Source organism: Rana temporaria, chromosome 1 (assembly GCF_905171775.1).
Source record: "Rana temporaria chromosome 1, aRanTem1.1, whole genome shotgun sequence".
In the NCBI taxonomy this organism is placed as follows: Eukaryota; Metazoa; Chordata; class Amphibia; order Anura; family Ranidae; genus Rana; species Rana temporaria.
This window is the reverse complement of record NC_053489.1, coordinates 437,027,015-437,049,700: the sequence shown is the minus strand read 5'-3', so window position 1 is coordinate 437,049,700 and position 22,686 is coordinate 437,027,015. Positions and strand designations below refer to the sequence as shown.

At 42.3% G+C, this 22,686-nt stretch overlaps 1 protein-coding gene across 9 annotated transcripts in view; it reads left to right on the top strand.

Moving 5' to 3' along the window:
• ANKRD17 (ankyrin repeat domain 17) overlaps positions 1-22,686 on the top strand; it is a 181,005-nt gene that overhangs the window by 109,783 nt on the left and 48,536 nt on the right. For 5 of the 9 annotated variants that reach the window (XM_040326262.1, XM_040326234.1, XM_040326253.1 and 2 more), the window contains 7 exons: positions 1,084-1,232; positions 2,485-2,596; positions 6,864-7,009; positions 9,896-10,038; positions 16,272-16,325; positions 17,673-17,886; positions 20,577-20,752. In XM_040326262.1, coding sequence (XP_040182196.1) covers positions 1,084-1,232; positions 2,485-2,596; positions 6,864-7,009; positions 9,896-10,038; positions 16,272-16,325; positions 17,673-17,886; positions 20,577-20,752 — 994 coding nt within the window. The remainder of the gene's footprint in view (positions 1-1,083; positions 1,233-2,484; positions 2,597-6,863; positions 7,010-9,895; positions 10,039-16,271; positions 16,326-17,672; positions 17,887-20,576; positions 20,753-22,686) is intronic. The other 4 variants (XM_040326272.1, XM_040326303.1, XM_040326244.1 and 1 more) reach the window with 3 other exon arrangements.

Sequence of the window (22,686 nt, the reverse complement as noted above, 5' to 3'; positions counted from 1 at the left end):
TCATTACTCGAAAGCAGTGTAGTGTCCTTTTGCAAACCTGTATTGTATACTTGTTATGTGCTATCTTAATATCCCACTTAGAGCTTCCATGATACAATTTAAAACTTTCAGAACTATATTATGTAAGCAAATGTGATCAAATTATTTCTTATCAATTTAAGAAATATCCCTTAACTGAGATCTTCTGCTTTGGGCATATTTTTTTTCCATGGCTTACCCCAAATATACCCCCAAGATATTTAAACCAAGTAGGTCAACTTTCCTCACATTACTTTTTAGATTAGAGGCACACAAAAGATTTATAGGAGGCGAGACGTTGCCTAGGTTTTAAAAGCAATAAATGCTGAAGTACCTGGGTTAACAAATGGAGGCTTACTTTTGTTCAAGTTACCTTCTTGAAAATGTGCATTAGGCAGTCTTTTTATGTTTTACCTTCCTCAACATCATTTTCTCCTCCCAGCTCATCCCCATAGTACTATTTTAGAAAAACATTTCGGTTTATCAGGAACATTGCTGCAAGGACAGTTGGGCTTCATTTACACACAGGCCTTTTTAATTGTGGGTGGAATCGCCACTTTTTAACACTGTTAAAATGTCAAATCTCACATCAGCGTGTTCCATTGCCATCCAATGGGACCAAAAAAAATGCAGTGCGATAATGCGACCAATCGCACTAAAAGCGTGCACACCAAATTGTGCGATGCGTGCTGCTCAAAAGAGGTTCCAAAACCTTTTTCGGGTGGAACGTATCATGCAGTTTAGTTTGGGCTTCTCCAGCATTATTTGTTGCATGACAATCGCAGCAGAATAGCACCACATTTTTAGATGCCATTGAAATTAATGGCACCTAAACACTCTGATGTGCGATTTGATGTTTTAACAGCACGTTTTGAAATCGCTGTCAGAATCGCTGCGAATCCGCCCATGATTCAAAACTCCTTTGTGTGAATGGGACCGAAATGTTACTGTTTTTATAAAGCAATTTCCAAGTGGTTACTTGATTTTCGTGAAAATGTTTCCTTAATTGGTACAGCACTATTGTTCCTTTCTTGCCCGACTAAGTGTAGACATTTTATTCAACAGCAGTGAGTGGAAGAACATCTGCAATCTCAAACACTCCTACCCACAGCATTGCTACTTCCATATCCCAACCTCAGACGCCAACTCCAAGTCCCATCATTTCTCCTTCAGCCATGCTACCTATATACCCTTCCATAGATATTGATGCACAGGTAAGAAAAATTGTACTATATGGAAAACTGATTTCAAAACCATTGTATATAAGCATTTTTTATGTAACTGTAGTGAGAACCCTTTTTTTGAAGACACCATTTTAAAGCAGAACTTCACTACTCCCCTGAAGCATGTCATATTTAAAGCACCTGAAAAATGCCTCATCTGCAGTTCCAGTGTGAAAGTCTGAGTGGTTTCACAATGGGGCACTGCACTGGCAGGACGTTAAAGTTCTGTAAGCAGCATCTTTGGCAATCAATAGGAAGTGCCGACAAAGCACCTTGGAAGCAGCGATTTACCGCTAATGCGGCTGTGCTGTCAGTGTGAAAGGGCTCTTAAATCAATTTTTTTTTTCCTGATTTATTTACAATTGTTTTAATTTTTCTCTGGCTCCTTACCTGCCCATATTCTCGTATGGGCGAGAATGACGTGTATGCGCCTGCAGCACGCTGTGGTCTCCCCATCACATATTTTAGGAGACTTCAGGAGCAGGACAAATGGCAGCTGTGGGATTGAGCTGGAGCACATTGTGTGATGGCTTTCTGAACCCAGAGGAGGCAAGCCAGCTCATGGTCACTGAAAAGTACTTTGATGGTAGCGCTGGACCCAGGCTTTCACACCTGAGCAGTGAGACAATAGATTCATTGTGCAGATGAGTATGTGAAACCAGGACAAAGCTACATAACTGGTATGGATCTGGGCTTCAAGAAAACAGGAGTGAAGTTCCTCTTTAAGTTTTTTCCTTTGTATGTACATGTTAAGGTTTTAACATTCATGTTTATTATATTGTTGAACAATTCTGAATTTAAATGTTTTCCTTATTTCAATGCATTTTGTTTGGTTGCAGTTTGCAGACAACTGTACTAATTCCCAGTCTTTCATTATTTCATGTACATCAGTGGTTCATGATATGTAATGTGGGAAAACAGGAAATCGGCCATGCAATTCTTGCACATAATCAGTATAACACTCCTAAACCACCCCGAAGATGCTGCTTGCAGGACTTTTTCTAACGTCCCACAAGCACACCGCTCCAGTGTGAAAGCACTCAGTCTTTGAAATTGGAGTGACAGACGCTTTGCAGTCGCTATTTTTAGCATTAAAATGCATGCAAAGCGACTCAGTGTGAAAGTGGTCTTAACGTTTATAGCCATTGCATACAATTCATGGTTAAAATGGCTGTTAATGCTTTTTGAAAAATGTTGCCTATTGTGTGTTTAATGACTTATTATGGTTTGTGCTTTATGGCAGACTGAAAGTAATCACGACACGGCACTAACACTTGCCTGTGCTGGTGGACATGAGGAGCTTGTGCAAACCCTGTTGGAGAGAGGAGCAAATATTGAGCACAGAGATAAAAAAGGTATGCATTATCAAATTGGATGGTTTTTATTTTGGTCTATTATGGAGTTTTGAGAAATAAACCCCCAAAAATTTGTAAAGACACACTGGATAACTGAACAGTTTAATCTACAATAAAATCATCTCCGTGAGGGCAGTAATGCTTTAAAAACCTCAGATGAACTAATAAAATCACACGTCTTGTCAAAGTCTTGTGTAAAGTTTCATTTTTATTAATTTTTTTCCTATTAAAATAAAAAAAACATGTTATACAGTGGAACCTTGGTTTGAGAGCGTTTTTGATTTGCGAGCAACTTTTTTTTTTTTTTTTTTTAATTCTGACTCGGTTTGTGAGTGTTGACTCGTAAGACGAGCAGAATTAAATAGGCCTGCAGTACCTCATTTGGCCTGAGGTACGGGGGCGCAAGAAACGAGCCGAAGTGTCCTCGGGCCTTTTCAGGCCGTTTTTAAAAAGTTCTCTGGCGCCCCCCCCCCCACCTCTGGCCGCATTCGGTATTGCATCCCATTGAGGTCAATGCGGAACAAATTATTTTCAATGGGAAAACTTGCTTTGATATGAGAGTACTTTGGGTTACGAGCATACTTCTAGAACGGATTATGCTCGTAATCCGAGGTTCAACTGTATACTTGCTTGCTCTGTGCAGTTGGTTTTGCACAGAGCAGCCTGGATCCTCCTCGGGTTTGTCTGGCCCCTCCCTCCTGTTGCATGCCCCACAGCAAGCAGCTTGCTATGGAGCACCCAAGCGGCGCTGCAGCTTTGTCTATACACTAATAGAGCTGCGGCCCGGACTGCCCCCCCCCTCCTCTTTCTCCTGATTGGCTAATTTAGTGTGATTGACAGCAGCGGCCGAATAGTGTCGCAAAAACTACGGTAAAGCGCCTCTTTATATCGGCACTTTACCGCTGATGCCCCCACGCTGGCAGTGTGAAAGTAGCCTTATTGTCCTTTTTTTTTTTTTTTGGGAGCTTTTTTTTTTTCGTAACATGTTTGGCCAAACAGTGCAACATTTAATTTGATGCCCCCTTATGTTCTCTTTAGTAGTCACATGTCCTTGCCATGTCTTCCCTAGGATCTGCCCCCCTTTTTTCTGAATTCTTTACTGGAAGGTCCGCCTAGCATTTCCTCCCTCCACTCTTGCCTACCTGTGATAATTATGTCTCCTTTTTTAATGGGCTTTCTGCCCTCTGGATCGAGTTCCTCTTTTCCCGTTGAGGTTAGATTCTGGGGCGCATATACAGCACCTAGCATCTATACTCTTGTGAGTGGGAAACACTGCCTGAATTCTGTTTTTGTTTCTCCCAAATTATTGGTTACTAAGCACTTATTGCATCTTTACTGTCACTTGCTCCAGCAGCAAGCTGCTCCTACTGTTAAGTTTGTTTTTTTTGAGACACTTTCTGGTTGGCCTGTTCTGGCTCTTTAGCTATGGTTGATGTCTCTGATGGGGACACGTACAGTGAGGAAAATAAGTATTTGAACACCCTGATATTTTGCAAGTTCTCCCACTTGGAAATCATGGAGGGGTCTGAAATTGTTATCGTAGGTGCATGTCCACTGTGAGAGACATAATCAAAAAAAAAAAAAAATCCAGAAATCACAATGTATGATTTTTTTAACTATTTATTTGTATGATACAGCTGCAAATAAGTATTTGAACACCTGAGAAAATCAATGTTAATATTTTGGTACAGTAGCCTCTGTTTGCAATTACAGGAGGTCAAACGTTTCTTGTCGTTTTTCACCAGGTTTGCACACACTGGAGGAGGGATTTTGGCCCACTCCTCCACACAGATCTTCTCTAGATCAGTCAGGTTTCAGGGCTGTCGCTGAGAAACAGAGTTTGAGCTCCCTCCAAAGATTCTCTATTGGGTTTAGGTCTGGAGACTGGCTAGGCCACGCCAGAACCTTGATATGCTTCTTACAGAGCCACTCCTTGGTTATCCTGGCTGTGTGCTTCGGGTCATTGTCATGTTGGAAGACCCAGCCTCGACCCATCTTCAAAGCTCTAACTGAGGGAAGGAGGTTGTTGCCCAAAATCTCGCAATACATGGCCTCGGTCATCCTCTCCTTAATACAGTGCAGTCGCCCTGTCCCATGTGCAGAAAAACACCCCCAAAGCATTATGCTACCACCCCCATGCTTCACAGTAGGGATGGTGTTCTTGGGATGGTACTCATCATTCTTCTTCCTCCAAACACGGTTAGTGGAATTATGACCAAAAAGTTATATTTTGGTCTCATCTGACCACATGACTTTCTCCCATGACTCCTCTGGATCATCCAAATGGTCATTGGCAAACTTAAGACGGGCCTTGACATGTGCTGGTTTAATCAGGGGAACCTTCCGTGCCATGCATGATTTCAAACCATGACGTCTTAGTGTATTACCAACAGTAACCTTGGAAACGGTGGTCCCAGCTCTTTTCAGGTCATTGACCAGCTCCTCCCGTGTAGTCCTGGGCTGATTTCTCACCTTTCTTAGGATCATTGAGACCCCACGAGGTGAGATTTTGCATGGAGCCCCAGTCCGAGGGAGATTGACAGTCATGGTTAGCTTCTTCCATTTTCTAATGATTGCTCCAACAGTGGACCCTTTTTCACCAAGCTGCTTGGCAATTTCCCCGTAGCCCTTTCCAGCCTTGTGGAGGTGTACAATTTTGTCTCTAGTGTCTTTGGACAGCTCTTTGGTCTTGGCCATGTTAGTAGTTGGATTCTTACTGATTGTATGGGGTGGACAGGTGTCTTTATGCAGCTAATGACCTCAAACAGGTGCATCTAATTTAGGATAATAAATGGAGTGGAGGTGGACATTTTAAAGGCAGACTAACAGGTCTTTGAGGGTCAGAATTCTAGCTGATAGACAGGTGTTCAAATACTTATTTGCAGCTGTATCATACAAATAGTTAAAAAATCATAAATTGTGATTTCTGGATTTTTTTTTTTGGATTATGTCTCTCACAGTGGACATGCACCTACGATGACAATTTCAGACCCCTCCATGATTTCCAAGTGGGAGAACTTGCAAAATATCAGGGTGTTCAAATACTTATTTTCCTCACTGTATGCCTGGGGGGCTGGGTCGGAAATACTCCGATGCAAACATAAATGAGTGGGGTGGGTTTGGGGGCCCTCTGATGGGAACACAAATCTACAGGAAGCATGATGGGGGCAGAGGATACTTGTGCATCGTCTCACTGCCAGCAGCCTGTCAAACTGTATTCTATTTCGTTACTGCAGATTTATGAAAATATAAATAACAATTTTTGCCTCTGAATGTGTATAGTATACGATGTGGCCCTCCTAAGTGAAAGCTTGGATATCCTTCGCTTAAACCATCCTGTTTTAGTGCTATTAAAGGGAAGTTTGTCAGTAGTTGGAGAGAATGTTGTATTAAGAAACTAAGTCAACTACGGTTGCTATATTTGATATAAAAGCATAATGCTGCGCTGTATGGGGTGGGAATAGGTGAATAACAAGGTGCACCTAATTAGGTGTGAAGTAGTGGTCAGTCAACCAAAATCAAAGCTATATAAAATAAATACGTCCTAAAAAGATAAACTGTAAAAGTGAATGGCACTCCAAAGTGAGTAAAACTGTGCAATAATAAAGTGCTATGAACGAACTGTGATATAATGCAAACATGCACTGCTGGCAAAACAGTCCTCCAAGACGTAGCCACCAAATGGCAAAAGTAGCTACAAAGATATAGAAAAAAGTTTGTTGGTGCTAATATGCAAACAACTGGTTATAGCAATGAGTGCCGAATTTCCAACGTGAAGTGTCTTTATTAGAGGAAGAAAAGAGAATTTCTGTATCCCATGTGATTGGTGATGAGGGTGTCCTCTTGCCTTACTGCTGTAGGGTAACGGCATATATAAAGATCTCTCTGGGTAGATCTGACAAGTACTCTGGCCGTTTCTGGATACGGCGTCTCCTAGTGTGAACTGTCCTCTGTAGACAGAATCTCCCTATGGGTCCCCCGTCTGATACAACAGCAGTGAGCCTCACAGCAGGGAGATAAATATGCCAATAGTGTAGTATGTATGACACATGTTTATTGCCATTAATAACTTTAAAAGAAGGAATGTAAAAACGAGTGACAGGCTCGCACATATCACCTCTGGTGTCTCGGCGCATTTTCGTCACGATCACGTGACTTTATCAGGAGTTTATAGCAGGAATTGTATTGGGTAATGAAATATGTCAAATCTAACATTTTGGTAAATGTGTGTTTTTTTTTTTTTTTTTCCTCTCCCATTGTGTCTAAGGTTTTACACCACTTATCTTGGCTGCAACTGCTGGTCATGTTGGAGTAGTTGAAATTTTGTTGGACAACAATGCTGACATTGAGGCTCAGTCTGAGAGGACCAAAGATACACCATTATCGCTGGCCTGTTCTGGTGGCAGGCAAGAGGTAATTTCCTGAATCTTGATGTACTGCAATGTTTGTAACAACAAATCCAGATTTATCCAAAAAGGCAGATTACATGGGTATTGAGTTTAAGGTGCAAAAATTGTTGGAACATCTCAAATTATTGTATAATCTTGGGATACATTTAAAGTATGATATCACGGTAAGGAAGAAGTACAATTATGAGGCTCAGTGGGGTAAGATGTGTATATTGTGTACTTTGTTCTACAATGTTTATAGGTTTTTTTTTTCGTCTTATTTTCTAAATATATCTATAGACTTTACTGGACAGCTGAATGTGTGGGCACACTTTTATGAGTTGAAGGAAATGCTTTGTGCCAGCTGATTTAGAAAGCGAAATATAATGACTGGGTAGAGTTTTTCAGTATTTCCAGTTACACTTTTTCCTACATCAGCTCCCAGGGAAGAGATTGCATAATGGTATGTCTATAGTCCAAACTTTTTTTTCTCCATCTGTTGAAGGACATAGGAATTCAGAAAGACCAGGTTATAATGCTGTCTGCAGGAGGTTGGTACACTGGGGAAAAAAAGGCTTCAACACAACCCTTGCTCTGCTCAGCATACCGCAAGGTGGCAGTATACCGTATTTGCCGGTGTATAAGGCGACCAGGCGTATAAGACGACCCCCTAATTTTGCAGTTTAAGAATTTTTTGCCTGTACTCACCGTATAAGACGACCCCCATTCCGATGCTTCATATTTCTTTCTTCTGGAGCCATATTCTTCTTCATTCTTGCTGGAGATGGAGCCAATCACGGCGAGTGATGTATTCTATTAATTAATACAAAGCCTGCTTGGATTGGCAGAGGCTGTAACATCATAAGCCCACGCCTCTCTGACTCTCGAAGCCAATCCGAGCAGCCTACTGTATGTAGGCACTCAGATTGGCAGAGGTTGTTACCCCAATCCGAGCAGGCTCTGTATTCATTTGAATACATCGCTCACCGGGATTGGCTAAGCTGTATATGCTGTATGTAGCCGAAGCTACATACAGCATTACCGCACATCCATCGGGCATCTGAGCAGCTGACCCGGCGTATAAGACGACCCCTGCTTTTTGGCCAGTTTTTTTAAGTGTAAAAGGTAGTCTTTTATACGCCAGCAAATACAATAATTCTTGTGTCCCTCAATAGACTCCAAGAAAAAGATTTTAGGGGAAGCACAAAATGTTATCTTAATCGTGCACTACAGGACAAAGGCTGGATATTCAGACCTTGGGTTATAGGCTCCTACCTCAGGTAATTGGACACTGGCAAAGATTTTGGTCATGGGTGTAGTTCTGTGTAACCCTTCCCTATTCTGAGACCTTGTTTTTTTTATTTTTTTTTTGTAGATTCCTTAGGTGATGGACCCATTCTCCTATTCTTAACTGCTTTTCTTTAGTCTATTTTGGATTCTTCCCTGCCTTCTTATATAACATTAGAACAATCCATCCAAATTGGTGTTTCCTCAGTAATGGCTTGGGACCTGCACCTGGACCATGTCATCGGAATGGCTGGCAATGTTGCTTCAGGCACTGCATCTTCATTGGGCTCTCAATTTGGCATTGAGGGCAATGCGTATAGTTAGCCGCAAGGTGCTATACAAGTCAATGGCCATGCTCCATTTCTATTGTTCCCAAACCCTTCTGAGGTATGCGCACCTTGACGGGCGAAGCCTGGACTTGTATAGGATGGGTTTGTCCTGTTGGAGCAAAACTTTAGTGCTTATATAGCAAGTATGAGATTTATTTTCTTGCAGTGCACTTTTTAGGTGTCTACTAAAAAGTATCCAGTTTTTGTGTAAAAACTTATGTGGCGTTAAAATGTTTAAACTTGGGGTAAAAATGTCAGCATTCAGACCTTAGTATCAAGTAGATGACTAAGTGTTGCATCACACCACAGGTCACACTTTTACCACCACTGCTGCCCAAAGCCCCTATAAGGTACTCTAGAACTTTCTCCCACCCTTTTGCTAGGAGGACTTTGCTACAGGATGGTCGACACCTGGGTTGTTTACACCATTTTTGCACTCTACTCAGTGCTTTACTCTCAGAATACCCTCACTGATGGCAATGACAGAAACCAGGCAAAAGTGAATCGGAGGGGAAAAGAGCACTTGCTCTCTGAAATCACTAAGTGATGATGCTTCTTTTGCATGGGAGCTGGACCCTTTTTTAACACGGGTCTCTGCATCCGACTGTAGCTGAGTTTTAGAAATGCAACGATCCCCCTACAATATCTATCTGACCAAAGTCAGAAGTAAATCTATGCAGAAGTGGTAGACGCAGAGAAGATGGGAGAGGGTTTAGAGTCTGTGCTTAAGGAGGCTGCAAAAGATTTCTTATCCTCGGCCCACAATACATCAAATATGGCTTCACACACAATGCTTGCCAAAATCAACAGGCTCACACCTGCTGTGCGCCAAAGCTTCAGCATGGTTACACTTGAGTCTCAGTGAATCTTATGTTCTGCTATGAAGCAAGTCCTTGAACTCTTTAGGACGTTACCTTGGTACTGCAAGACTTTCACCAATCTGAAGGCTTGAACTCTCCCCATGACAGGGTGAGTGACCCAGTCCTTTTCCGTTTTTGCCCGCGTTGTGCCATAGAGCTCTAGGTGACTGGCATTTACAGTTGTCATGGAGGTCAAGTACCACTTAATCAGGTTAATTTAATATTGGCAGCAACAGGAAGCATCACAGCTCCTCTGGGATAGGCACATGGCTAGGTGGTGGTGTACTTTGTGCTAAAAGGCAGGAAAAAAATGTTGCATGCCCTTTCGATCAGAAGAAAAAATTGCTTTCTATAAGAAATGTTTATAATAAATAGAACTGCTCCATCATTCTGACCTTTTTTTTTGTTTTGTATTTTTTAATTTTTTTTCCTCAGGTCGTGGAGCTGCTGCTGGCTAGAGGGGCAAATAAGGAGCATAGAAATGTTTCAGACTACACGCCTTTAAGCTTGGCTGCATCTGGTGGTTATGTGAACATTATCAAAATCTTGCTTAATGCGGGTGCAGAAATCAACTCCAGGTGTGTTGCCCTATTATGCACTCAATTAAGTTTGAATATCTGCAATAAATTCTGGCTTTATTTTTTATATTATCATTGATTGATTTATGATTGCGAATTTCTGAGGTGCTAAAAATCGGGGCTTTCTATAAACTTTTTAAAATCATGCTGGCATGCGGCAACTCTCAATGGTCAACCACAGATCAACATTTATTTAGAACACCTAATTGCTAAAAGCAGTTATTTGATTAGCTGCTGTGGCATATACAGCTTCTCATTCCTGCCAGCATTTATTTTATACATTTTTTTTGCATGCCTAATATTGTTTATGATGGGTGTGTTAAATACCCATCTTTTCTGTGGTTATTCCAGAAAATACCTCCATGATGTGTGTGTGTGTGTGTGTGTGTGTTTGTTTTTTTTGTTTTTTTTAATCTACAATTTAGAATTTCCCAGCATTTTTTTGATGTTCCTTATAGAGGCCCATGTCATTGGTGACCTTGTGTGCCATTTTTTTTTTAAATGTGGCTGTCCCATGTTTTCCATGCTTTAATTGGTTGTGCTAGCACCACGTCCAATAGAAGAATGTGCAGTGCTGTATACAAAAGAGATGAGCATATTTATGACATTTAATCTTTAACCTACAGTATGTGGTAAAAATACTGCTACATAAATGTACCACAGCATGCATAAAACTGCATTAAAGAGCATTTACAGCAAATTTTTAGATCTACATATAAACGCAATATAACTAGATCAATATGTGCAGATGTTCCAAAAATCATATGTACAGTTTGTAATTATACCTGTACATGGGGCAGCCATATTTGCGATCAGATTTGGCCCTTTAGTCTGTGCCACTGTGAGATCTAATTGTGTTGTGAAATGGAATTTAAATGATGGGATAGGTATCCTTAACAGGGCAGTTAACTGAACTACTTACACATTTAACAACTGGGTATTAAAATTATTTAGGCTCCATGCACACTAGTGTGTTTAAAAAAAAAAAAAATAATTGGTGCTAGCTTTTTGTAGGAACGCTAGCGTTTTTAATTCGTGTTTTTGCAGTTCTTTGGAATAAGAGGGAACAAAAGAACACACCATTTGGAGCATCTCTGGAAAAACGCTCCCAAGAAACTCTACAAAAAAACGATTTTCTGCTCCTAGATGCTGAAGCTCAAAAAATGCTAATAGTCTTAAAGTAGTGTGCATGGAGACATAGGATAACAATTTTTTTAGCTTCTAGGAGCAGCTGAAAAAATGCAAGTGTACATGGAGCCCTAAAGTAACTATAAAAAGTATTTTACTCCTGACACAGGTTTACATACGCTACACTTTGCCATTAATAATGCAGTAGACCACTAAATGCTGGCTGGTTTAATACTCATTTCATTGCTTTACTCTGTATATTCATAAAATATATAAGGTATGTTGATTACCTTTTATGGAATAAGGTGATTTGTGGTCATAGTTGCAAAAAGAAGTATTAACATCTGCTTGGTTGCAAATAAAAGTAGCGGAATCTATTTTAAGAATGTAAAGACATTTATTTATTCATCCAACTTGTTTTGCTTAATCTACAAAACTATAAAGTCATTATCTTAATGGTACAGTACAGGACGCAGGCTTGGATATTCATAGACCCAGAGTTGCAGGCTGCTACCTTCAGGTGTTGGGACATTGCCAAAGCTTTTGGACACACCCCTCTTGGGACGTACCCCTAAAATCCTACCCTGTTCCATGAGACCTCAGGTTTTTTTTTTGCTAGCATCCTGAGTTTACGCTATAGCGATGCGGGAACCAACACGATTCCAGCATCGGCTCATGCATCACCTCTCCCGCAGGCTGTTCACACTGCCCTCTGTGAACTGCTGCTGGTGTCATTACTATGTTAATGACCCCCCCCCCGGATCGGTTCCCAGATTGCAGTGCGAACTGTGGATTCGGACAGGTATTGGGTTGCATGGGTGTGAACACCTTTGCAAACCAATTCCAGTGGCCCCTGCACTTTTTTTGTTTTTATTATATGAAAACCTAATGAGTTCAGCCATACAACTGTATGTCTAAACTCTCATTGCACAGACATATGTGATCGGCACAGCAGTTTGGATGCGAATCACATAAAGTCACGCAAAGTCTGTTTGCTATAGTGTGAACCCAGGCTGAAGGTGATGAACCCCTTCTCCCTTCTGGAGAAATTTCTGATCTTAACTAGTTTTTAAATGTAATTCTTAAAACAACTCTTTGCTCCCTTTAACAATAGCAGCAGTGCATTTGGATCGATGCAACGTCTTTAAAAAACCTTGGGTACTGTACCCAGACCCTGTGCCCCAGATGTGTGAAGTGCCTGTAATGTTACTTCAGGTACTGGATCGTGCTTGGGCACTCACCTTGACACTTGTGCAATGCTTGTAGTTGCAGAGTGTTAATCGGGTCCAGGGCAATAGACCATAAACATCTATTTTAGACATTGAAGACCTCTCCAGGGCTACACCCACTGGGACGAGCGATGACCAGTGAATGGAAAGATAAAACACAGGTTAGTTCTGTTATTGGACCGTTTCTGTAGCCCCGTAGCAAGTATGAGACTTAATATCTCCACTACTTGTAATACACATGTTGGTGTATCCTGAATAGTAGAACTTAAGTTTTCTGCCCAGAGTGCTACCCTGTTCCGTGTATCCTCCTCTGGCTATGCTGTCCCCATTTCCGCACCTTACTCAGCAAGTAGCCCACAGGGCAATATTCTCACTAATGGCAATGGAGGAAAACGGGCGCAAGAGAATCGAAGCAAAAGCTCAGGAAAACATTCACTCTGCTCTGCTCAAACTGTTACGTGACTATTTACCTTAAATTAAAGCAGGGTCCTTTCCAGAGCCCCAAAGGCCTAGGCTTCTTCCTCACCTCCACCTTCTCTACTAGAGTCTGGAGTTGAACTACCTCCTATTGGAAATGGAAAACTTTAAAGAAGACCTGTATGCAGTATTGGAGGAGACCGTAAACGATTTCTTACCCTCAGCCACCCATAAACCTGATGCTTTGTATTCACAATATGCTCCCCAATGTAGATATGCTCATTTGTTGTGTGCACAAAAATTTTAGTATAGTCCCACTCAATTCTTAGTCTCGTCAGGCCCCTTTTGAGTACTTGGGTACTGGGAGACCTGCAAAGTGTAAAATAAAATCAATCCTCAGGTTCTGTGCTTCGCAGGCGTATTCACCAAGTCTTTCTTTCTTTCTTTCTTTCTTTCTTTCTTTCTTTCTTTCTTTCTTTCTTTCTTTCTTTCTTTCTTTCTTTCTTTCTTTCTTTCTCACTTTAAGATCCTAAAGACAACCCTGTGTGAAATTCCTCATGGTTGCCTTATTTGAAACTGTTCCCTTTGCTCAGTTTCACCCAAGTCCCCTCTATCACAACATCCTGTTGGCCATGGAACAAACACTCCATCTTAGTTTAGTGGATTTCCAGTCCAGCCTTGAAAATGATAGTCCTGGATGGTGGTAACCAAGGATGAGCTTGGGTGTGTTTGCAACCCGCACGTGCAGAGCCCGCCAGGAAGTGCTCAGACCAAAAAAACTGGCTCTACAACACTGGACCCCTTTCTTCAAGAACACCCAGGAGTGAATGATTGAAAGATAGACTTCTTTAGTTGGCACTGACTGGACAAGCGGAGTATCATCTGTCAAATAAAGGATCCCATCCTGGTCTCCAGGTTCAACAAAGTTATCCCCGTTTGTGGCGGGAGCAAGGCTCCTCAGTCATTGGATGCACTGCTAATCCCATGGATTTAGTTCAGGTTAATATATGCCTCCCCTCAAGTGCAGCTTCTTCGACTGCCCTGCAAGTTTGGTGAAATGAGAACCACCGATTTCTTCTCTTCTGAGTGGCACAGAAGAACCTGGTTGACATACCTCTAGGAGACAACCCTTGTTTTAACCTGAACAGGCCAGACCTGCTGTCCGAAGCAGCCCCCCTCCCCAAAATTTGCCACGGACAGAAAAACAACTTCCAGAAAACATTACTACCTTAACTGAATATCCTTTTCTCGCCTGGTGTGAACACAGGCGTTTTAATCCCAGAGACTACTCTGTACCTCATATTTTTACTTTTCTGCAATCAGGACTTGACCATAACTTAGTTCTGAGTACTCTTAAGGGACAGGCTTGGACTTTGTACACCCTATTCCAAAAACCTTTGGTTTAATTCACACTCGGTTGTAAAGCTTTTACACGTATTTTCCTCATGGATCGCAACCCCCTTTACAGCTTCATGTCCTCTCAAAAAATGTGCATATATTTTTTTGCCTGCAGGAGCCTGGTAAGTTTTGCACCTGTGATCTGGGGTGCAAGGTCAGGCTTCTGCAGACAATCTCTACAGCTTTCAGCCCATACCTAAAAAGGGGCTGTCAGTTACGAAGCTGCAGCGCCCTTGCAGTTCAGAACTACAAGCCGTCACCTGCAACGTAGTCTATTTACAAGCACAGGCGGTCCCTGGGTTACAAACAAGATGGGGGGTCTGTAGGTTTGTTCTTAAGTTGGAACAGGTACATTTTTTTTTTTTTTAAGTGTAGCTCCAGCCCCAAAAACAACTTCTTTTTTTTTTTTTTTTTTTTAATAGCGTTTTGGATAGCATAGGGAAGGGTTGACACCCCTGTAAGGGTTGTTTTGCTGCTTGTGCCCCTGTTCAGAAGATTTCACCTCACTTTCTGTCCTAATGACATTTGTATTTAGAAAATTTTGTTGTGGAAAAACAAGCCTTGGTGATAAAGCATCAGTGGAGGCACATTTTTCCCCAGAATATCTTACAGGAGTGAATTTCCCTTCCTAGGGGTAGATTTCTTCCTGTTGTCTCCCTCTGTTTGTAAGTAGGAGTCTTTTGTAAGTCGGATGTTTGTAAGTAGGGGACTGCCTGTAACTGAATGGAATGGCACTGCCTTGCTTTCTTCTCACATGAGTTTGACAGCAGGAGAAGCCTAAGACTCCCACTGCTCTGTGTCTCCTGTGAGAGGAGTGGTAATGCTGCTGAGACAGGGCAAGAGTAATGAAAGAAGTCGGGTAAAAATGTTTTACTTTAGATCCACTTTATTGAAGGACCCTGCCCTGCTCCCAAGCGTCCCAAGGAAATTGCACTGCATTGTTTGGATGTAATCAGGGCTGTCGGTCTATCTCATGGATATGCAATTAGCGGACCTCCAGCTGTTTCAGAACTACAAGTCCCATGAGGCACAGCAAGACTCTGACAGCCACAAGCATGACTACCAAAGGCAGAAGCATGATGGGACTTGTAGTTTTGCAACAGCTGGAGGTCCACTAATTGCATATCCCTGGTCTATCTGAAAGACACAGCCTCTATACAGAAAGACTTTGTCCTACCACCAGTTTCCCGAAAAGGACACCCTGCTTCCAAGCTCATGATGGCCAAGTGGATAATAAAACTCCGTATAAGAGCTTATACTCTAAAGCAAGGATATGCAATTAGTGGACCTCCAGCTGTTGCACAACGACAAGTCCCATCATATCCCTGGGTGTCATTCTTGTGTCTGTCAGTCTTGCTATGCCTCATGGGACTTGTAGTTCTGCAACAGCTGGAAGTCTGCCAATTGCATATCCCTGGTCTAAATTACATCCTGTACCCTTGCATGCTCACTAGATCGGTGGGGGTTTCCTGGGCATTCCAACTTAATGCATCTGTTGCTCGGCTTTGTAAGGCCTTTACTTGGTCTTCAGTTTGAACATTCTCCAAATTCTGTGGCTTGATTCTTTTTGTCTTGTTGCCCATTGTTCTGATTTATTGCTTGGGGGTATCCAAGGGTCAAGGAATATCCAGCCTATGTTCTGTACGATTAAAGGGTAACTCCCCTTTCGTTGGGGAAAAATGGCAAACATAAAAAGCGTATACAACTGCACCACAAGTCATACTGTAATTGAATATTTAAAATTTACCTTTCATTTTTAATCAGCAGCGCTGTAGTTTTCTCTGAAATGCATGCAATTATGGCTACCTGGAGGTGACTGTACACAGATGTACAGGACACCGACCAGAAATGTCATTTCCTGCTTGTGTGATTGGCTCACGGATTTCCCCAAAAGTCTGCAATAGTTAGATTTTGGGCATTCCCTGCAACAGAAATTGCATTTTTGGTGAGATACTACGAAAGGGAAATCGCGTCTTAAGGGATGCAGATCCTGCCACGTGCCTCATTAGAACCCTGCATGTGCAATAGCTGATTGATAATTGTATAACCACTCCCATACAGATTCACTGAGCACATGGACACAGACAAACAGCTTTTTCTTCAGAATAACAAAAGGTAGGAATCTGCTACTGAGTTTGTTGAAATCCTGCAATGTACTGTAATCGCTCAGAGGTGATTGTTTTTTTTATTTTTTATTTTTTTATTAAAAGTGGAATTACTTCTTAACCACTTAGCACCTGCCTGCAATGTAATGCACATAAGTAGCCCTTGTAGGCTGTAAGTTTCTGTATGTCGCTGCCTACTTCTGGGTTTAAAGCATGCAGGAGCCTGTCAGCAAGTCCTGGCCAGTGATTTACAGCTGGAACCTGCTGATGGGATGTGTACATTCACAGCCCAGAGCCATGTGTTGACATTCAACATGGAGCTCTATACACAAACGATCTGGGTTTTTCATCCCTGCAAAGCAGGGATGAGAAACTTGGAGGTCAGTTAGTAAAAGCAGCACAAGTTACACATGGTTAGGCACATATTTAACCCCTTAATTGCCCTAGATGTTAACCCCTTCCCAGCCAGTTAAATTAGTACAGTGACATGTACAGTATTATCATTACTTTTTATAAATTGTCAATGGCAGTTAGTGTCAGATTGCCAGCTGCACCATCGCAGTCCCATTATAACCAATCGATATACACTTTTTTTTTTTTTATCAAAAACATGTAGCAGAATACATTTTGACTAAAATTTATGAAAATAAATATATTTTCTTTTTAATTTGATATGTTCAATAGCAGAAAAGTAAAAACGAAAAAGCCCAGTGGTGATAAAATGCCACGAAAAGAAAGCTCTTGACTTTGACTGGTGCAATCACTAGTTATAGTGCAGTGCTGAATAGCAAAAATGTACTGGTCACGAAGGGGTAAAATCTTCCGGAGCCTAAGTGGTTAAGGTGAAGGGAACTTTGACTTGCCTGTAAATTCCATATCTTGGAGTACAGTACAGGGCACGGGACACCCTCCCCTTCTGTTGCTCTGCATTGAATCTGGATGGATTGTTCTAATATACTAGAAGGCAGTGAAGAATCAAATATAGACTAGGAGAAGGGGTCCATTGCTTAAGGACACTAGCAAAAAACCTAGGTCTCGAAGTATGGTAGGGTTATAGGTGTACATGAAGGGGGGGGGGGGCATGTCCAAAGGTTTTGCCAGTTTACAACCACCTTAAGGTAGCAGCCTATAACCCAGGCTTTTTGGATATAAAGGCCCGTCCAGTACTGTTCTCCAAAATGACATTTTACAAGCAAGCCAAAATTGCTTTTTTTTTTTTTCTTTCTGTTTTAATATCACATTTTTTGTTTTACCATTTAACACTACCAGTTTTTTGTGTCAGTTTGCAAAAATGTAAGTTCGGATTGCTGTTTTTTTAAATTTAAATCTGGGCCCATGTGTAACTCTTTATATTCAGAACTGGTAGCAAGTTGGGAATATCACCTTTGATGTTGGCTGCCATGAATGGTCATACTGCTGCTGTTAAGTTGCTGTTGGACATGGGCTCGGACATCAACGCACAGATAGAAACAAACCGAAACACAGCACTTACACTGGCCTGTTTCCAAGGCAGAACCGAAGTGGTCAGTCTCCTCCTCGACAGAAAAGCTAATGTGGAACACAGAGCAAAGGTAAGGAAAGCTCTTTAACTTAGGATTGTCATTGGCTAGCTGGCTTTTGGATTTATTATCGATGGTGTAAATTACTTAAAGTGGAAGTCCACTCCAACAGTTAAGTTCTCCCCTGCAATCAGTGTGAGCCGTGTTCAGCCTTAAGTCTTTATTTTGCAGAATCCAGTGCCGTTACATGACTTTGAATCTACTACTTTCTGAGACAAAAATCACCCAGCGGGTGTGGTTACTGAAAGCTAGTGACATCACCTTTTGTGTGGGGCACTGTTCCTGTGTAGCCAGTGGGCGTATACAGGATGAGAGGAGCTGATCAAAGGTTCCTGCTTGGTGTTCTCTGATTGTACATCCTAATACATGAGAAAATTTAAGAAATGCAAAACCAAATCCACAGGACATGGGGGGGTGGAAGGCGCAGCGCTCGCATACAGTAAAGCTGTGCACAGGAGTGGGGAGGGGGGTGAGAGAAGATGTCGGTGAAGCTGGAAGTGCTCTGGGGCCTAAAATGATCATAGTACAGCCAACAACACAGTCGGTTTCCACTAGTGCGACTTGTCGGGTGACTTTGGACACAGTTGCATGACAAGTCACAGCCCATTGATTTCAATGGCACCCGTTCCCATCTCTGCGACTTTGGAAAATGTCAACGTTAAAAAGGTGCCTGTACTACTTTGATGCAAATTTGATCGAGAGTGTAAAGTTGGATCAAAGCTGCACTTTAAATCATGTAACTTTGTGGTCGCAATTGTGAAACGTAGGCCAAGGCTCTGTTTCCATTAGTATGACTTGTCAGGTGACTATGGAGACACTGTCGCATGACAAGTCACAGCCCATTGATTTCAATGGCACCCGTTCCCATTTATGTAACTTTGAAAATCGGTGACTTTCAAAAGGTAACTGCAATGGTTTGATGCAATTTTTATCCAGCGTGTAAAGTTGCATCCAACTCGCACTCGAAAGTCTCTGTAGTCTTAGGCTACGTTTCCACTAGTGCGACGCCAAAGCTGTGCGATTTAGAGTGCGACTTTGAGTGTAAAGTTAAATCAAAGCTGCACTCAAAGTCGGACTCATCAAAGTAGTGCAGGCACCTTTTCAAAGTCGCATAGATGGGAATGTGTCCAAAGTTGCATGACAAGATGCACTAGTATAAATACAGCCTTAAAGTGGGGGTCCACCCTATAAAAAAGAGAAAAAGGCTCCTAAAAATGTATGGGGGGGGGGGGGAAGAATTATACTTGCCAGAAATGGCTGTTGCGAGGGGGATCTTCTCCCCCTCGTGTTGCCTCCTGGGTAATAGGGCACGCTGTCTTCTGGGACCTGTGTGTGTGTGTCCCAGAAAGGCATTCACAAAGCGCAGCGCAACATGCGCAGTAGGAAACGGGCGGCTTCACGGCCTGTTTCCCTTAGTGAGGATGGCGGCGCCGTCACACGGTCCGAAGGACCGATCGAACTTGGGCGGCCGACATCGCAGGCACCTTGGACAGGTAAGTGTGCTTATTAAAAGTCGGCAGCTACAGTGTTTACAGCTGCTGACTTGAATTGTATTATTTTTTTACACAGCTGCACCTCCACTTTAAACGAATTACTCTCATGTAGCTCGCTCAGCTGGGCATGTGCCACACCATGCACAACACTGCCCATCACAGTGCTACGCAGAAACAACCACGTAGAAATACGTGGTAGATACACTGTAGAAAACCTGCAGCGTGTTGCATTGTAATCTGTTAGTTTCTAACAAACAGAACCAGAACATACTTCCAAAGTGTCTCCCTCTCCCTCCTCCCTCCCTCCCTCCAATGCTATGAAAACAGGAGGAAATCTATGAGGGTGAGTCTTAAAAGGAGAGGGGGGTGGGGTGTGTAGGGACAATGTTTTCAGGAAGTGTGAGGCCCCATTCGGAAGCAAGGTTGTCCCTGAAGAACGGGAAGAAGCTGATCGGCTTTCATTAGACTTTTTAAGCGACACAATCGGCTGTATAAAAAATTATTAATATCAAAGATGAAGATATTTTATATAGCATTCATAGAAAATGTTTCATTTTTGACTGGACTTCCATTTCAAAGTGGAAGTCGATTCTAAAACTAAAATCCTTGCATCTATAGCCACCAACATTCTATCACCCTGTAAAGAAAAAAAATCTGTATACATACCTTTTCTGCCGGCGACTTAGCCCAATCTCCAGCGGCGTAAGCTTTGATCACATGCCGAGCTGTCAGCCGCGGCTTCGCTATGTGGGCAGGTGCAGAGGACACGTCTGACAACGGAAGCCCCATAGTATGTCTATGGGTGACATCACTACCCATTCATTTCACAGCTGTTGTTAAACGTGTACTTTGCAGAGCTTCCACCGCTGGAGATCAAGTCAAATCACCTGCAAAAAAGTGTGTGTGTGTGCCTGCGTTTTTTCTTTACAGGGCTAGATAGGTTAGCGTTGGCATCTTGGTGGCTATAGATGCAGGGATTTTAGTTTTACCATTGACTTCCACTTTAATTGGCTCTTGTGAACTTCTATACTTCATTTATGCAAGACATGTCATGTTCCTTTTAAAGCCATGTAAGTCGAAGCAGTTTTTGTCACGGTTTTAATTCCCCCTAATTTATTCTTTGTCCTCTGTTAGACCTTTTTATTAAGCAATAATTGACCGGGTTTAGCAAATTGCTTTAACTTCTGCTCCCATATTGTTTTTTTACAGACTGGTCTGACTCCCTTAATGGAAGCTGCTTCTGGTGGTTATGCAGAAGTGGGACGAGTTCTTCTTGATAAAGGTGCAGATGTCAATGCTCCTCCAGTGCCATCTTCGAGGGATACTGCTCTGACCATCGCAGCAGACAAGGGGCACTATAAGTTCTGTGAGCTGCTAATTAGCAGGTAGCTTCAGTGGCTGTTTTTAAAGGATTATAAAGCTTTGCACTTTTTCTTTGTAGTTTTTAAAGTAGCTCCAAATTGCATATGTAGCCTGCTTCATTCTTTAAATCTCTCTCCCCATGCTAAATGTTGACAGCAGTCTCCTCTTATATCGAAAGGAGCAAAAACTAGAGACCTTAAAATATCTTTACCAAGTCGTCTTCCAGGACAGCACAAGAGCAGCTCTTCTAACAGGAATTGTATCATAAAAATACACTTTAACCACTTCAGCCCCAGAAAATTTGGTTGCTCAATGACCAATCTATTTTGCGATACGGCACTGCGTCGCTTTAAATGACAATTGCGCGTGCAATGTTGTGCCCAAAAAAATTGTACCTTCTTTCTTTTGGTGGTATCTGGTCAGGTCTGCCAGGTCCCTTGCCTCACACTCCTTTGATATAAAGAGGGGACTGTGTAATTGAGGGAATCTGTGATAGTGGTTGACTCTGATGTAAAGATAGGGACTCCTAAGGACTAACATTCAGACTAGCACACCTGTCCCTTACCGCAGGTTACTACCTGTATGCGGCTACTGTCAAGTCTATCAATACTTTGTACAGGCTGAGTGGCCATTGCTATTCGCATGCATCGGTCATTCCAGCCACAAGAATTTGCTGTTTTTTTTGCCACTGGAATCCAGCTTATGTGTATGTGGCCAAACTTAAAATTCCTACAGGTTACCAGTTTATAGTTACAGAGGAGGTCTTGTGCGACAATTTTGCTCTTGCTTGAACGATCGTGCCGATGCCTCACGTGTGTTTTGAACACTGTTTACATTTGCGGGCGCGACCTACGTATGCCTTTGCTTCTGCATGCGATCAGAGGGCAGTCCCCTCCTGCTGCTTGTGATAACAGCCAAACGGCTGCTGAGCCGCATCGGCTGGTATCACAAAGCCAGCTGTCTGCTCTAAAATAACCGGTAACTGGGTGATGCGTGTAGCTGCATGCATCACCCCGGTACAACCCCTTCAAGCTGAAGGCTGCTTATTTGCCTTACATCAGCATGAAGGGGTTAAGCCACATTCCACATGTCCTCTCAATACATTTCAAATGAAGATGTATGATTACTTTTAATAATTGTATAATGCTATGATTTTATAGTGTTTGATGCCATTACCTATGTCCTTTCAAATCCTTTGCTACAACCAATTACTGATCTGTGAACGATGTTCAGGATGTGGGCATATAGGGTCATAGAACCTCTCACTATAATACTGTGAATGACCGTTGGTCTTTTGCAATTCTTATTCCAGTTTTTATCTTTACCTTGGGTTCTCTTTTAAAGCGGGAGTTCACCCATAAAACAATTTTTCCCCTTAGATGGATGCTCGTTTTGTCTAGGGGATTTGGCTAGTTGTTTTAAAATATGAGCCGTACTTACTGTTTTCGAGATGCATCTTCTCCGCCGCTTCCGGGTATGGGTCTTCGGGAGCGGGCGTTCCTTCTTGATTGACAGTCTTCCGAGAGGCTTCCGACGGTCGCATCTATCGCGTCACTAGTAGCCGAAAGAAGCCGAACGTCGGTGCGGCTCTATACTGCGTCTGCGCACCGACGTTCGGCTTCTTTCGGAAAATCGTGACGCGATGGATGCGACCGTCGGAAGCCTCTCGGAAGACTGTCAATCAAAATAGGAACGCCCAGTCCCGCAGCCCATACCGGAAGCGGCGGAGAAGATGCATCTCGTAAACGGTAAGTACAGCTCATATTTTAAAACAACTAGCCGATTCCCCTAGACAAAACGAGCATCCATCTAAGGGGAAAAAGTATTATGTACGGGTGAACCCCCGCTTTAATGACCTTGCACCCAGATGAGATATATTACCATTTTAGATGTGAAACTGAATGTTCTATATATTTATACTACTAAGTATTTCAACAGCATGGGTATAAGGCAATGG